The 16,513-nt window shown below is 46.3% G+C and overlaps 1 protein-coding gene across 2 annotated transcripts in view; it reads right to left on the bottom strand.

Annotated features, from left to right (window-relative positions):
- Positions 1-15,352, bottom strand: part of Mfhas1 (multifunctional ROCO family signaling regulator 1) — a 94,448-nt gene extending 79,096 nt beyond the window's left edge. The window contains exon 1 of one of the 2 annotated variants that reach the window (XR_013091178.1): positions 11,805-15,352. Coding sequence is in view for 1 of the 2 variants with exons in the window: in XM_076853773.1 (XP_076709888.1) it covers positions 11,805-14,808 (3,004 nt within the window). In the remaining variant the exon portion in view is untranslated. The remainder of the gene's footprint in view (positions 1-11,804) is intronic. The other variant, XM_076853773.1, reaches the window with a different exon arrangement.
- Positions 15,353-16,513: the final 1,161 nt, after the last annotated feature.

Below are 16,513 nucleotides of genomic sequence, written 5' to 3' on the forward strand. Positions count from 1 at the left end.
TCTTAAGTGACCAAATGCAAGGTACAGAACAATGAGCATAATAGCACGATCTCTTTGAGTAAAATATATGCAAATACATGTCTTATTTTCCCTGAAAGAAATCATAAGAAACATTTTACAGAGGAGAAATGAGCCCAGCTTGGGAAGGGTTGGGGGCATTGGCTACTGGATTTCCTATTCAAATACAGACATTATTTGTTTTAATGTCAGTTAAAATTATGTAGGGGGAAAAATCACTGTGTAATTTTTTTCTGTTACTTTTGTGTGTTTAAAAAAAATAATAATGCTATTTTTTTTAAAGTTCTGGAAGAAACAAGGAACTATCAACTGTATTGAATGATATTTAAAACATCAAAACTTCCTAAGCAATTGAAAAGGCAAACAAGCTAGAAAAAAATGCCTTAAATATGTTAGCTATGAGGCTATTACCTTTAATATATGAAGAGTTAATATAAACTGGTAAAACACTGTGACAAAAAAATTAAAAACAATGTAAGACACAAAAAACAAAAACCACTCAAATGATGCTAAATAGCATTATCAGAGAACTCAGAAAAGCAGCAATACAATTAGGGAACGTACCTACAAGAAACACAGTCACAGATCAGAATTTTGAATTGCCAGTGAGATACCGTTTTTCCATTAAATGTTAGTGCCTTTTTAAGATAACATCCATTGTCAATCAAGCACAGAGAAAGAGATCTCGAATTCAAAGTAGATAGAAATATAAGCTGTGCCACCCTCATGGAAAGCAACATCTATATGAATTGAGACTTAATGACTTTCTTTGCCTTTCATGCAATGATTCCACTTTGGAGATTACTGTCCAAATAGGAAAGAACTTTTATAAGAGAATGCAGTCATCACAGAATTTAAAAAAAAAAAAAAAAAAACTTAAAGAGTCCATATGGTTACACCAAGATAACATGAGGTTAAATTAACAAAGGTAGCTGGGCACGGTGGCATATTCCTGTAACACCAGCAGCTTGGGAAGCTGAGGCAGGAGGATGGAGAGTTCAAAGCCAGCCTTAGCAATGGAGAAGCACTAAGCAACTCAGTGAGACCCTGACTCAAAATAACATACAAAATAGGGCTGGGGATGTGGCTCCGTGGTTGAGCGCCCCTGAGTTCAATCCCAGTACCCAAAAACATTAACAAACAAAGGTAAAATCACTTTAATGTACTCTTATAATTATTGTGTAGGTATTAATTCCATCAAACTATATTCACAATAGATTTGGCCTAAAAAATCAATATATGAATTATTTATACAACAAAATAACTATGCATTTTAAAACCTAAGCTTATAGTTGGGGTGGGGTTTGGGGGGGAATACCTGAAAGAAATAGCAAAACATGTAGTATGATTATGCTGTATATCAACTCTGAGCAATTTTTTAACTGTATCCTCCAAATCTGTATGTTTTAATAAGGGGAGGAAGCATTTTTTAAAAGACATAAGGTATTTATGAACAAGGATCATACTGTTCTCCACCCCTGTTATGAAAAAAAGAAGAGTTTTATCCACAACCTTATCAGATTTTCAAATATACCTTTTAGCCTTTTGAATCTTCTGGAATTTTGGCAGTCACAGCAAGAGTCAACATCTATTGACTGCTTCCATGTGTCAGGCATCTTTCTAAGCTTTTTACCTGCATTAACTCTATCCTCAGGACCACTCTATAAGACAGAAACCATGACAACTCCCAACATCACACAGATGACAGGTGGTAGAACAGGGATTGGAACCCAGCAGTCTATCCCCAGAACCCTTACAACTAACCGCCATACCATACTGCTTCCGTTTTAAACAAAATCCTTTGTTTCATGTCAAAATAGAAACTAAACGTAGCTGGACATGGGTCGCACATGCCTCTAATCTCAGTGACTTGGGAGGCTGAGGCAGAAGGATCTCAAGTTCAAGGCTAGGCTAAGCAAAGGACTGGGAGTGTAGCTTGCTGACAGAATTCCCCTGGATTAAATCCCCAGGAATGGGGGTGGGGGGAGTAAACATAGGTAAAAAAAGTAAGTTTTAAAACTTTCCTGTACTTCCTAGCATTTCAACTAAAATGTATATAAGTATATTCTGATAAATGAGAAGCAAGGGAAGACAAATTCAAATCCTATCATAGGATGTAAGGTGCAAGAAACCACCGTCTCAGCATGGCAATTCATGTCCAAACAAATAAAATGTGTAAGAGCTGGTGTTCCAACAGCAAAAAAAAGTTAATTAAAAATATATTTTCAGTTAGTCTGTAGAGTATAAAGAAAGTATAAAGAAATAAAAGAAAGTATATAGAGATTGAAATGCAAAAGGCCCACAATAAAATGTTAATTGTGTTAGGTCCAAATTTGCCTTTATTGCGGGGTCTGTTAGGGTAAGACGTACAGCAAGGAAAATCAATGTTCTTGGCTACATTCCGAGGGATTACACAGGCATGCAGCTCTCTGGCTGTTAGAATAACCAATGCTCCTTTTCTCCCTGGCCTCGGATGTGGCCAGTGGCATGCTAAGACATGGATCTACAGAGCAAGTGTTTTGTTAGCCCAACAATCATTTGATCATGGGTCTGAGCAAATCATCTGAAACCACCCTTCAGTTGTCCCAGCCATAAATCTTTTCCATGCGCTCAACAGAGTCTGGCCTGATGATAAAGAAACATACTAGGATAAAGCTTCCAAAATTCTACTTTATGGGTCAGCAGGAGTGACTGGCAAATGTCATCCAGTTCAGGAACATAATTGAAATATTATGCATTATGTCTTCCTTATTACCATTGCTAAATGCTTCTGTATATATACTTATCCACACAAACACACCCAGCCTGAGCCCTTCTTGCCTGTTTAAATGCCATTCTAATTGGAAATGCCCCTGTTCTCTAATTCTTTATGTGACTACCTGGAAATCATCATGGATTCCTCTCTGAGACCCCCAGCAGAGCTCTCTCTACCTCTTACCCCACCTGATTAGGACCCCTGCAGGCCTCTTGTGGCAGGTCTCTGTAGGTCCACCTCATAGTAACACAGAAAGAGGAGGGAAGGCAGGTGAGTTTGTGCATGCTGGGAAGTGTGCCTAAGTCAACTGAGAGGCAGGACAGGCAGCAGGTAGGAACAGAAGGCTGGGCTAAAACCCCAGAGCCCTCTCACTCTGGGGAGTTCACCTAATTTCTAAACCTCAGTTTCTCCATCTGAAAATGAAGGTGGTAATGATACCTACTTCACAGGGTTCCTGCAGGACTGCAGGAGATGGCCCATACGTGGCACTTCATGCTGTCTCTGGAACATGGTACAGTCCCAACATTGTCACCCAGTCTCATCATCTTCTCCACCCCTATGCTCTCAAAAAGACAGAGGTGAGGGTACACACAACAAATAAACTTTATGGCCTGAGAAATAAAAACCTCACTGCAGCAGTAAAGTTGATAAACAACAGCACCTAAGAGAAATATTTTCTAATTTTATATTTCTCCTATTACCTTTAAAAAAAAAAAAAAAAAACCTCTTTTGTCAAAAAAATGGAAAAGGATAGAAGGAAGGAAAGGAAGGAAGGGTAAGAGAGGGAGAAAGAAAGGAGAAGGAATGAGGAAGAGATGAAAGCTGATGTTACAACCCCAGAATTCACCACTACTGTAACCAGGTGCTAACACAGTGTTAATAGCCTACGTTTCATCTTAGGGGTAGGGAGGATCTAAGAAAATTAACTCTTTAATTCTCTCAACATTTATAGCCTAGTAATAGGAAAGCACTACAACAAAGCATCCCTCAACAAAGACAGCTAAAGAGCAGTCATTTCTTTTTATTACAACAGCGTCCAATTTTAATTCACTGTCTTTTGAGTCAGTGATCATTCAAAATGTTTGGTGTTTGGAAATGACTGATGACTTCAATCCCTTCCAAAATGGGAGCAAATCCATAAATGACTGAGGAAGGTAGAGATTCCTGATGAAGAACCATTTCTTTCCTTCAAAAAGGACGATAAGTCTTGGAACTTTTAAGGAAAACCTCACATACACCCTCTCAAGGTCTGCCTGGTCTGCAAACAAATGATCCAGACTGAAAAGCAATTGGAAAGAATGACTGGGGCATTGCTTCCCACCTCGTCCTCATCCATGTCAAGTAAACTTCAAAGCTGTGGCCAGTTTTTCTTTCAGCACAAGCATTTTTTTTTTTTCTTTTTGTCCGGAAAACTCGAAAGCCAGGATTTTTTTTTTTTTCTCTCTCTCTCTCTCTTTCCAGTAATTTCTCAAATACACAAATGATTTTCTCCATACGTGGTCAGATTCCATATATTCAAGAACTGACAATGAATCAACGGATGTGGTGGGGCATGCCTATAATCACAACAGCTGAGGAAGCGGAGGTAGAAGGATCATGAGTTCAAAGCCCCTCAGCAACTTAGTGAGGCCCTAAGCAACTCAGCAAGACCCTGTGTCTAAATAAAATATAAGAGAACCAGGAATGTGGCCCAGTGGTGAAGCACCCCGGATTCAGTCCCAGGTGTCAAAAAAGAAAAAAAGTAGAATGGGCAATGACATTAGCCAAGACCCCACCTCAGCTCCCTGTGGCCCAAGGTCAGATTTGATTTTATTTTATTCTCCTAAAACTCTCAGTTCAGTGCAAACTTCTGCCTGTAGCTGTATCAACAGTGACTGATGACAGAACCAAGCTAATAAACATATGGTCCACTTTTCTGTTTCATCTGGCAATGTCCTAATTCTGTGCCACTGCCACTTGACCCCCTTTCCCTCAGATCCGCTCAAGATGGATGAGAAAAAGAGTTGTGTGCAGAAGACAGCAATTCCCCAGCACTCACATGTGCTTCTCCTCCCTGTGTCCTTCCCAGTGTCCCATGTGTGTACCTTTTCCCCATTAAATCATATTCCCCACAGGACAGAACAGAGGGCCGGGATGGCCTGTGTCTGGTCCTCTTATCAACACTGAACAGAGGGTTCTCACAACAACCCTGGGAAAAGGTGTTCTATCAATGCAGCATCTCAAGGCCAACACAAGAGTCCAATCCCTACTCTGCTTAAGACATGCCCTAGAAGGAAACTTCCCACCAAGAGCCTGGGGAAAGAATTCCCAGCCAGCTCGCCCCAGGAAGAAAGCCACCCACAGCCCGAGCGCTCCTTGCCTAGACAAGCACTTGACTTAGAGGTGGTGGTTGCACAAGTCTGTGAAGGAGGGAAATGCCCAGAGATTGTTCACTTTTAAATGATTAATTTCACGTTATGTCAATTCCGCCTCAAAAGAGGAAGAGAAAAGGAAGCGGGGGGGGGGGGGGGGGGGGGGCAGCAATAGCAGCAGCAGCAGGCGCTTGACTCATTCAGCCACCCCACCCAAAGAGCAGAGTGGTCACACACCAGCAGGAGCAGCCAAGGAGCAGTGTTGACATCACTCCCGTTTTCCTGTCCTCCTTGCCCTTCTCCCAAGCACACTTGTGCACAGATTTGCAAAAGTGAACAAAATAGCTAGACCAGCCTGGCTGCCCAGGCTGCAGGCCATGAGCAGGAAGTCCCTTCCTGGCTTACAATGATCCTGCAAATCAACCGCCAGTCACCCCATGCCAGTCACCCCATGCCTCTGTCCCACCTCTGCCCACAGCCTCTTGCCTCTGCGGCTTTCACACTTTGTATTCTTTGTCTTCCATAAATTTACAGCTAAAGAAAGCAAAATGTGGCTGATGGCTTTTCACTAATTCACTCTTTAAGAAATCAAGCCTCATTTATTTTCAGCTAAGAGATGATGTTAAGGAAGGAAAAATATGAGAAAATGTTTGCAAGCATTCAGTGCCAAAAATAAAAATAACTCAAAATTTTTCCTTTTCCATTTCCACAAATAAGTCAGTCCTGCTGGCACTAGTGTCTGGGAATTGTTATCCACGCTGCCTCCATAGTATACACCATATACAGAATTGTGTCTGCATGTCAGCCAGCAACTCTTCCACATTCTTCCATGAAGTAAAACCAGCGGGCTTAGCCAGGACAGAGTTTCTGGAAAGCAACATCACCAGGAAGAAGGCAAAGCTGCTGGTACAAACCACCAGAAATATCTTTCTTCCCAGACCCATTCCACCTCCACCCATCACATCCTCATGCTCCTCTTCATCTATCCTTTTCCTCTTATAGAAGCCAGTGTTAGGGAGGGTTGGAGCTTCCTTAGAGAGAGTTACAGAACAGTAGGCTTTGGGAAGAAGGGGTGTTCATTGCCTCAAGGAGAATGAACATGAGGTCAGGTGGCAAAGGGCTTTCAGTGGTCAACTCTGACCTCACTCAACTCACCCTGGCACCCTGTTAAGCTGCCCCTGGCCCACCACCCTCCCACTTCTGTCAGAATTAAGAGATGGCTACAGAGGGCAGGAATATGCATACCAGAACAATCGCGCGGGGAAATCAGAAGTACCTCCCTTAACTACAAGCTTTAAGATAAACAACATCATAAACACACAAAGCTCTCGCAAGGAATCAAGAGTCACTAGAATTTCTTGATTTCTTTCAAAATAACCAAGGCACCTTGAGCCCCTTCCACCTGCTCAGCCCTGTGTCAGGCAAAGACTGCTGTTGTCCCATGGCCCAAGACATCAGAACTTGGGGAGGGTGAACACTGTAGGTAATAATGCATCTCTTACATGCGAGAGGGTCTTTGTGGTTTGATGACACGTGGTCACATGCATTCTGCGGCCATCTGAGATGCCTCCATCCCTCTGAGGGCGAGCGGTGAGAGGCCCAGCTTCCCGAGTGCTAGGGCAGCAGGGGATCATGTGGGCTAAGTGGGGCTCCCTAGCCCCTCCCCACTGAAGTGAAGGTTGCCAGTCCCTGAAGAAGAGAACCTGGTTTTGTAACCAGATAAGCGGATCCTGGGAGATCTGAGGCTAGGCTGGACCTGCCCTAAGCAGACCCCATCTGATGTACTTTCCACAGAGACTGGGAACGTGAAGAAGCTCTCCACTACCTGGACACAAGAGCACCGAGGCTGCAGGAGACAAGGGAGGCCACCTCTTGCCTCTGGTTTTCAAAACCTAAAGTAAAAGGCACCCTATGGATCTGATTATGGTCCTTAATCAAAATAGGCTCCAATGGAGAGAAGCCGGTTAAGGAGTTGATGGGAGAAAACAACTAGACATGTCCAATCCATCCTTTCTCCAGTTACCTCTTCCTATGTGTTGGGTGAAGCCCCACATTTCTCTCGGACACGGGTAAGACTGTTTTCCTAAACCATTCCCTTACCCAACCCCCCAAAGAGCTCTATGAAGCACACCTTGTAAAAGTGTATTTGATGAAATAGATGAGCAAAAACCAAAATAGGCAAGGTCTACTGGGGAGTAGGAGGAACAGGCAGCAGACTGTTAACATAAGATGCCTGTTAACAAATAAAAACACTTTCTCTGGAAAATTCTAAACCACTTGTGCAGAGATGACCTGCAATTCTACCCTGGAACTGAAAGAAGTCGTCTAATAGTTAAACTCATTTGAACAGTCCCGAGACCTTTCCAGTCTTTGCGTTTAATTCTACGCGGTTCGTCTTCCACTGCATGAGTAAGGTTTTTATTTTTACACGAAACAAAGTCCCCAGGAGTTCAAAGCAGCCTGTTCAAAAAAAATAATAATAAAATAAAAGCCAAGGAGCATCAATATTAATAAAGCTAAAACTAAAAAGATATTGAATAACCTTTGTAAAATTAAAAACAATGACTAATTCAATCCAAACAACTAGGTCATGCTCAAATTCCAGTAATTCTAAAACTTAGATATAATAAGGCAAGAATTTCGCTTTGCTTCAGTGGTCAAAATGAAGGACCCATTCAAGGGCAAGACCAGTAACACAGACACAAAGGGAAGGCTGGAAGAACATTTGGAGGTGGGGGGAGCCCAAAGGGGCCAGATTATCATTACATTACTACCTGGAAATTTGACAGAGTATGAGAATGACAAAGAAGAAAAGGTATTTCTCACAAAAGACCAAACAATGATTCAGGGAACATCAGAGGGACTCTCCCAGAGATGACAAAGCCTCAGGTGTGTGTGTTTGTGTGTGTGCCTCCCTGCTTAGAAGAGGCAAGAGAACCATCCTATCAAAGAGATGTTATGACATACTCCTACGCCAATGGAATAAGGCAAAATACACTGAGCATAATCGGACAGGTACACACCAGGTGCAAGGGACTGAAGAGGGGGCAACCGATACCTGGCGGGAGTATAGAAAGCTCTTCATGCTGTTACTGAATGAATGAAAGACAAGGTAGTTAAAGAACACCATACAACTAATTGGGTTTACTGATTTGGATTTGCTTCCTCATTATTCTTAAAAATGACCTTTAACCATTCGGGAGGTAGGATTTGGGGTGAAAATGCACATTCAATGCCAAGTTGGACTAAGACACACTCTTCCAATTGAAGAACACACAGCGTTCATTCAGTTGCTGAAATGGAATATCCAAGCAGTTGAATCTTGCTGCAGGCCAATGTTCCAGCCACCAAGTCTTAGTCAATACATCGACAGTAGTACTGGACTTTTCTGGCTTAAATGTCATACTGATAGACTAGAAAAATATATAACTATTCCACACAGAGAAGCATGCTCTCAGACCGGAACACAGAACCAAATGACCAGCAGGCCAAGAGCACAAGGAAAGGAAGCCTCTTTCTAAGGGAGACAGACAGTAGTGGGTACCTGAGAAAGCATTCTCCTGGGGCTCAGCCCAACTGTCTTAAATAAGACAAAAAAGTAATCTCTTTGACAGCTTGATTAGATCTTTTTTTACAAGAGCTTTTAACCATGGTTGCAGATTGAGGAGTTTCCAAAACATTTGCATTTCCAAAACTAAAACAAGAAAAGAGAAATCTAGCATTATACTTACCTCAGCCAACTACATTAATGCAGTTCAGGCCAGAAAATTTAAGAGGACAGGGCCAAACTGGCTTCTCGCATAAAAACATTTTAAAAGATACTAATGCAACTTTGTGTTTCTTCTGGATAATATCAAGGTAGACAGTAACTTGTCATATATTCTTACTGCAGTGTCCCAAAGTTAAAAAACAAACTAAAAATCCAGTGTTTTTTTTTTTTTTTTTTACTACTGTATATAATATTGTTATAATTTACAGGACTTGATACTTGTAACTAAATATAAAACTAAATAACCAATTTTTATGTCCCTAAATAGTAAAATGACTTTAAAAAAAAAAAAAAAAAAAAGGCTACTACTAGATTCAAGGGATTCTCTTGAATTGTTTTAACACAGTGGTTTAATGAATGCATTTTTAAGGCATACCCTAACTGAACAAACATTATAATTGTTCCCACATCACCTTCTAACTTTTATTATTTTAGCTCCTACCAAATCTTTCAAAATTGTGATAATTAGTGACAAATCATGGCAATCACAGAAAAACATAAAAGAGGAAGATGTGGGTTTTCCTTGTCTTCATAATTTAATAAAAAAGGTACTTAAATCACATGCCCCACTATTCTGAGCCCTTTGATACTTCGGGGGGAAAAATACCATCCTAAACAAATCAAAAAGATGACATTTCTGATTATAAATATGAAATAAAAATTCTGAAAATGACCAATGATTCAGCCCTAATCAATACATAAGATCTAACAGTTTTTCAACCATTTTTGTTGCTGTTTTGCAAGTTGAAAAATTAATCACTTCCTTGTAGCCTGGCCTGCCAACCAGGTGTACCTCAGGTGAAAGGCAGACAGGACAAAAAAATAAAGAGAGTGGGCTTGTTCTGCATCATAGTACAACTTGTTTGTAGAATTTATGATTGTTAAAAGATAAAGAGCTAAGGTTTGGGGGGGGGGGGAACAGCCTCACTGTTTACTTCTCAAAGGCCTTGGAATTCCTCTGTACAGATCCTTACTTGTTCAATAACCCATGTCTTTCCCTTTGTTGTTAATAACATTGGTTTTATTAATGCTTCATCTCCGGATTACAAACTGGTTTTAGGTAGCGCCTTCAATAAGCTACTCTGTGACAATGTAACTCTCAACCATTTTATGCCGGTTAGCAACACATAAGGAAGTGTTCTACTTCCATGAATAAGTTACAATGGTAAATACAAAACAAACTGAAGAGTCCACCAAGTCATGAACTGTGACAAGATGCCAGTACTGAATGAAAGGCTCAGTTGACTGGTAACCCAATATGGTGGCTTTTTTCCAAACTGAAGAATTAAACTCAGCCTAGATCTAGGGCAACGGAAAGATGTTACCTTCGGAAATATTGGTATCCGATTCCTTCCTGATACTTTTAGGAACTGTATTTTTGTTGGCACTCTGACCAGGACAAAGATCAGAGTGGGGTGTAGTCTTCCATTTTATCACCCCTCAAAGTGCCCAGGGGACAGGGGACCAAGGTAAGCCACTGGCAATGACACAATTGCCATATGTTTTATGCCTAGGACTCTCATAATGCTGTTCACCAAGCCTGTTCCACAAAATGAGTTTAAGAACCCCCAAAAATGAGAAACAGACACATTCCCAGCTAAACACTTGTTTGAGATTAATTAACAAAGCTAAAAAAAAAAAAAAAAAAAAAAAAAAAATCCCAGAGAAGGAAAAGGCAAAATATGGAGACAATAAAATGATCAGAGGTTGGCAAGACTGGGAGGGCGAGGGAAGTAGATAAACCAGTGGAGAGGCTCTTCAGGACAGTGAAAATCTTCTTTATGACAAAACAATGGCAGATACATGTCATTATACATTTGGCCAAACCCACAGAATGTACAACACAAAGAGTGAACTCTAAGGTCAACTGGGAACTTTGGGTGATAATGACGTGTCAGTGCAGGTTCATGGATTGGAACCAATGTACCATCCTGGTACAAGGTGCTGATGATGGGGTGGGAGGCTGTGCATGCCTGGGGGCAGGGCGATATGGAACATCTCCATTCCTTCTGTTCAGTTTTACTATAAATCTAAAATTGCTCTGAAAAAAAAAAAGGAAATAAAATCTGACAAAGAAAATAAGCCCCAGACAACTAGTCATGAAATTCTCCCACTTGACTATAATGGTTTCAAAAAGAAAAAAAAGGTTTTCTGTTGGAAAGCCTCCCTAGAGGATTCTTGTCAGCTTTTTGTCCCTTCCATTTCTGCCAGAGCACTCCATCTCTTAACATTTACCAAGAAACAAAGTGTATGTCTATAAAGCTCAAAATTGCCAGGAAATACCCAAGGAAACTCCCCTCAGAGATTTCAGCAATCTTTTTCATGCCCCAGAGTGTGTGGGGTGAAACAGCAATCTCAGGATTTAGTCATGCATGGCAGTCTGAAATGTTTGTCTTTACTCATCTACCATTCGCCCCCAATTACAGAACATTCTTCTTTGAAATTTCTTAAGAAGAGTGAGCCATCACTGTGACTTGAAGACTGCACTTTGGATTTAAACAAAAGAAAAGGACCGTAGACCCAATCCAGACTCCTCCCTCTGTCTAATTTGCCTGACAGTCAAGGCTTGGCAAGTGACTAATGTCACTCTAGTCCCAGCTTCTGTTCAACCACCTGAAATTTACTTCCACAAAATGTGGCTAAATTAAGAAGAGGGGAAAGGAGATGGGAAATGTTTTGATTTTCAAAAGTCTGGGTCTTCCCATTAGGAGGAGATGACACTTGTAAAGGTATTTCGTGTTTCTCAGGTACTCAGTGCCCTTTGTTTGTCCCCAAAACTCCCAATATTTACCCTGCAAAGCTTTCCTAAGGAACCTGTGAGGTTAAGTAAACATTCTGCCAAATTAGCAACAAATATCCCCTGAATGCAACTTGCAACACACCACAGAACTGTGACCTTCTCTCCACTTACCTGGGAAAGCATGTGGATTGGGCGACCCTCTCTTAAGGCACTTAGAACAGAGGATGTGCACGGTGTAGTGCAGTCCAGGCCATTCCTGAAGTAGGACATTCAGTTCCTCTACCAAGGGGGTGATGGCTTGCCACGCGGTCCATATATTTGGTAATGATGCATGGCTGGCAATGGACAGGGTATCTGGCTGCAGGACCCCCTTGGCAGGTCTGTAACTCACCACCACAGGAACTTTTCCTCTATATGCAAAGATCTGAAATTTACCATCTGACCTGTGCACCACATGGCTGTTGATCTGGACACTGTAGCGTGCAAACAACCCAGGTGGAAAGGTAAAGGGAAAACTATATTCAATCTGCAGCTGCTCAGCCACAAAAGACTGCCCCGCTAGGTTGGTCCCATTAATCCATGCCTCTGCATGGGGCACCTCGTTCTGCACATAGCATGGGAACTTGTACCAAGCTGTGGACCCATTCAAAGGCTTGCCCTTGGGTTTATTGAGGCAGTAACAGAGTCCCATCTTCTCCAGCAGCTCCAGCAGCAGTTGCAAGTCCTGCTGAGCCTGGATATGAGGCTTAAGCAGCAACCGAATGACATGGGCTGGCAGGAGCCCATGCAGCAGAAAGCCCTCCACATAGTGATGGAGCTGGGTGGCCCGGAGCAGGTCCTGGCTCTGGGTGGGCAGCGACATCACTGGGGAGCTTTCCCCCTCCCCCTCACTCTCTCCACTGGTCCCTAGTAGCAGTTTATGCAGCAGCAAGGAAGCATCCCTCTGGAAAAAGACATTAAGGATGTCAATGAGGCGGGTGAGGTTGTGGAAGACATGCTCCTTGAGGGCCGGGCTATCCTCAAAGTAGAGCAGCTTGCCACTCTCATGCAAATAGGAAAGAGCACTCTGCAGTCGGTCCTCGGTCAGCCCTGCCTGCAGGCCCAGGCGTGCAGAGTCCCACCAGCTTAGCCAAAGTCGTTGTGCCTGTGGTGGTTGGAAATGTAGTTCCTCCAGCACCTGCCAGGATCGAGGCAGGACTCTATGTAAGTTGGGGAAGATTTCTCGGTGCTCAGCTACAGAAAGCAGCTTGTCCCGAAGGCGCTGCAATTGGCGGGGGTCCCTGCAGCTAACAGGCAATACCGGAGAGAGGATCTGCAGCCGGTGGTTGAGCAGGTATTGGAAATGGGCCTTGCGTCGCCGAAGATTCTTGTCAGAAACACCATAGTAGGCTGCATGGGGGCTGGCAGAGCGCAGCTCGAAGTCCCGGGCCAAGGCCTCATCCACCACCTGGGCTAGACGGCTCAGGCCCTCGGCATCGTGCTTCTCCTGCAGGGCGATTTGGCGGTGAATATCCAGACACTTCTCCTCCAGCTCCCGCTCCTCACATAGGTCTGCATGCGTGCCCACAATGCACACCACAGCATGAGGTACCCGGGCCCCCACCCGATGCAAGAAGGAGCCCACAGTACTGGGAAAGCGGCGTGGTTCATAGGTGGCCAAGTTGACTACCAGCACATACAGGGCTCCTGGGGAGAGGAAGAAGGGCTGGATCACCTCATAGCTTTCATCACCAGCTAAATCATACACGATGAACCTCAGACCCCTGGAGGCATCAGCTGTCCAGCTGGTCACCTCAATACCCTTGCTACTGGCAGGAGGGGAAGGTGGGTAGTTCTTCTGTTTGTCCCCTCCTGCATGGCTTCCCTCCACTATCTCCTCGGTGAGGCAGTGTCGGAGCAAGGTCTTTCCTGCAGCCTTATGCCCCATCAGGAGCAGCTTGAGACGGGGCTGCACGGCTGGCTGGGAATGAGCCAGCTCCTTCTGGTAGGCCGCGATGTAGGGGATCCCCTTCATGCAGACCTCGTAAGGGGGCTGTATCAGTGGGTTGTCCTTGATCTTCCACAATCCCACACGGGAGAGCTGGCCAAAGTTGTCAGGCAGCACCGCGATCTGGTTCCCTTGCAGCACCAGCTCCTCCAGGCCAGTCAGTTCCACAATGGAGTCGGGCAGGTATCGGATGCGGTTATTATCCAGCCACAGAGTGAGAAGCCTTCCCAGCCCCGAGATAAGGGATGGCACTGAGGTGAGCTGATTGCGACTAAGGTAAAGCTCCTCCAGACCAGCCAGGGGCAGCAGAGCTGCAGGGAACTCCTCAAAGTGGTTGGAAGAGAGATTGAGCATTTTGAGTCTTTGCAGCTGGCTGAACTGGGTGGGCAGATCCTGCAGCCCGTTGTTGTCTAGCATGAGGCTCTCCAAACTGGTCAGCTCGCAGAAGCCGATGGGCAGAGTGCCAAGCTCGGCCCCACTCAGCCAGAGGATCTTGAGGGCACGCAGGGCACTGATATCATCAGGTAGGCCTTTCAGCCGGTTGCTGGACACGTCCAGTTCCTCCAGGGCCGCCAGTTGCAGCAGCTGCCGGGGAAAGGCAGTGAGCTGGTTGTGGTCCACATCGAGGGTGCGCAGGCGGTAGAGGCAAGAGAGTGAGTCGGGCAGGTGCGCCAGTCGGTTGAAGCTAACATCCAGCTCCTCCAGGTGGGCAAGGACGCCCAGCTGGGAGGGCAGAGCAGGCAGCTGGTTATGGCTGAGGTTTAGCTTGCGCAGCTCCCTTAGGGCACTCACCACCTCCGCGCCCAGGGCTGTCAGCCCATTGTGGCTCACGTCCAGTTCCGTGAGATGGTGGCCCAGCTCGGCCACCGCAGGAGGCAGCCGGGCAAAGCGGTTCCTGCGCAGGACCAGGACGCGTAGGCTGCCAAGCGCCGACCCCAGCCCTTCAGGCACCTCTTCCAGGCCGTTGTTCCCCAGGTTCAGCACCTCAATGTCCCCGATGTTGGCTGGCAGCACTAGCTGGGGAGCGTCGGGGGACTCGAGCGGATCCGCTCCGGCTTCGGCCCCGGGGCAGCCCCCAGCCGCGCTAAGGGTTAGCTGTCGCAGGTTGCTCCTCAGCTTCCTGGCGCGAAGGGCGGCGTCCCGCCACAACCTCACCGTCTTCAGGTTGCCACTGTCCTTCCCAGCCATGGCGGGGCCCGGGACCGACACCCTCACGCGGGCGCGGGAGCCCGCAGCTGCATGCCGTGCTGCACCCGGGCCGGCGCCCGTCTCCCGGGCCCTCTCGCTCCCACTCCTCCCTTGCCTCCGCCCCTCGGCGGCCAGCGGCTATGGGTCCTAGCGCAGCTAGCGGCTCGGCGCCCGCAGCTGAGGGGCGGCGGCGACCGGAGCAGCTCTGGGGGGCGCCGAGCACGCGGCGCGGGGGGAGGCGGAGGCCGGCGCGGAGTGCAGCTCGCATTCTCCGTCCTCCAGGGCCATGGGCGCGCCGGGCAGCAGGGCCGCCGCCCGCCACGCCGCGGAGGATGCCTGCTTCTCCTCCCGCTCCGCCCGCCTTGCGGCGCCCGGGTGCCCAACTCCGGCCCCGCTACCCTTGCAGCCGCGGCCCCGCGGCCGGCAGCGTCGTCGCCTCCACGAGCTCCGGGAGGAGGGCGGCGCTCCGCTCCGCGGCGGGCATGCTGCGGGCGCAGGGCCGGGGAGCAGCCGCGAGGAGGGGGCGGCGGCGCCTCCTTGTCTCCGCTTCCCTGGGGCTCGGGCGGGAGCGCGAGCGCCGCGTCCCCGGCGCTGGGAGGGCGCGATCGGGAAGCGGCAGCGCCGCCCGGCGGAGCGGCCCCCACGTGACCGGCGGAGGCGCCGCGTGTTCCCGGCACCGCCCCGGGGGCGGGAGCCACGGACTAGCCCCGGGTGCTGGGCTGGGGGCACCGGGTCAGGAGCGGCCAGCGACGTGGACAGCCGGGAGGCGCACCGGGACACGTCCTCGCTGCGGATTTGGAGCTCCGGGTTCCAGTGATTAGGTTCGCTGGCGTCTGCCTCTTTGTTGGCCCCACGTCTCTAAGGATTTCTTTTCTTTTTTTTTTTCCTCTGTGGGATCCGCTGGTTTCCCGTCTCGTTCTTCACCCGCTTCCTCACCCTAATGAAACTTACATCCTCACCCTAATGAAACTGGCAGAATCCGAAGTTCTGAGTGTCATTGCAGGAGTTTAGAAGGAGACAGTGGTTAAACAAAAGAAGGGGAAAGGCAGGCACTCATTCATTCATTTGCCAAATATTGAGACCCTTATTGTGCCAGACCAACTAAAGGGGAGGGATTCATGGCCTAACGTGGGTGGTCGAGGTAGGGGCAATGCAAAGTGTTTTATCTGGGGTATCCTGTTTATCTTCTCAAAGCCGCGTGAAACAAATACCACATTCCAAACAGTACAATACCTGTTGCTGAATGGGTTCAAGGAAATGACAGCTATTTCAGGTAGAGTTCACAGTACTCAACTCAGGTTCATGTTCCCACTGTAAGGAAAGGTGTCTTTGAGATCATATCTACACTAAGGAAATGATTTCTTCAGAATTTACCAAAGCCTTGAAACCTGCCAAGACCCTCCCTTATCACCTCCATCATTGCCTCCAAGCTGGTTAATCATGAATCAAATAGTTTTCAAGGAGGTGGAACTGAATTTAGATAGTTAAATGCATCTCTTAAAACCTTGCAGCTCCACATGTCACTTGAGGACCGTTTTCTATGCAATCATCCGAGAAGTGATAATTTTTCTCTTTTAAAGAGATTGACTGAGACAAAATCCTCCCCCATCCACTGGGTCTCCCATACCACAGTTGAAATGTGAGTAACTGAACAGCCAGAGCTGTTCTGTGTTCACTGAAGAACTTCCTAAGAATTGCTCAAGGG

This window comes from Callospermophilus lateralis, chromosome 4 (genome assembly GCF_048772815.1).
Source record: "Callospermophilus lateralis isolate mCalLat2 chromosome 4, mCalLat2.hap1, whole genome shotgun sequence".
Classification (NCBI taxonomy): domain Eukaryota; kingdom Metazoa; phylum Chordata; class Mammalia; order Rodentia; family Sciuridae; genus Callospermophilus; species Callospermophilus lateralis.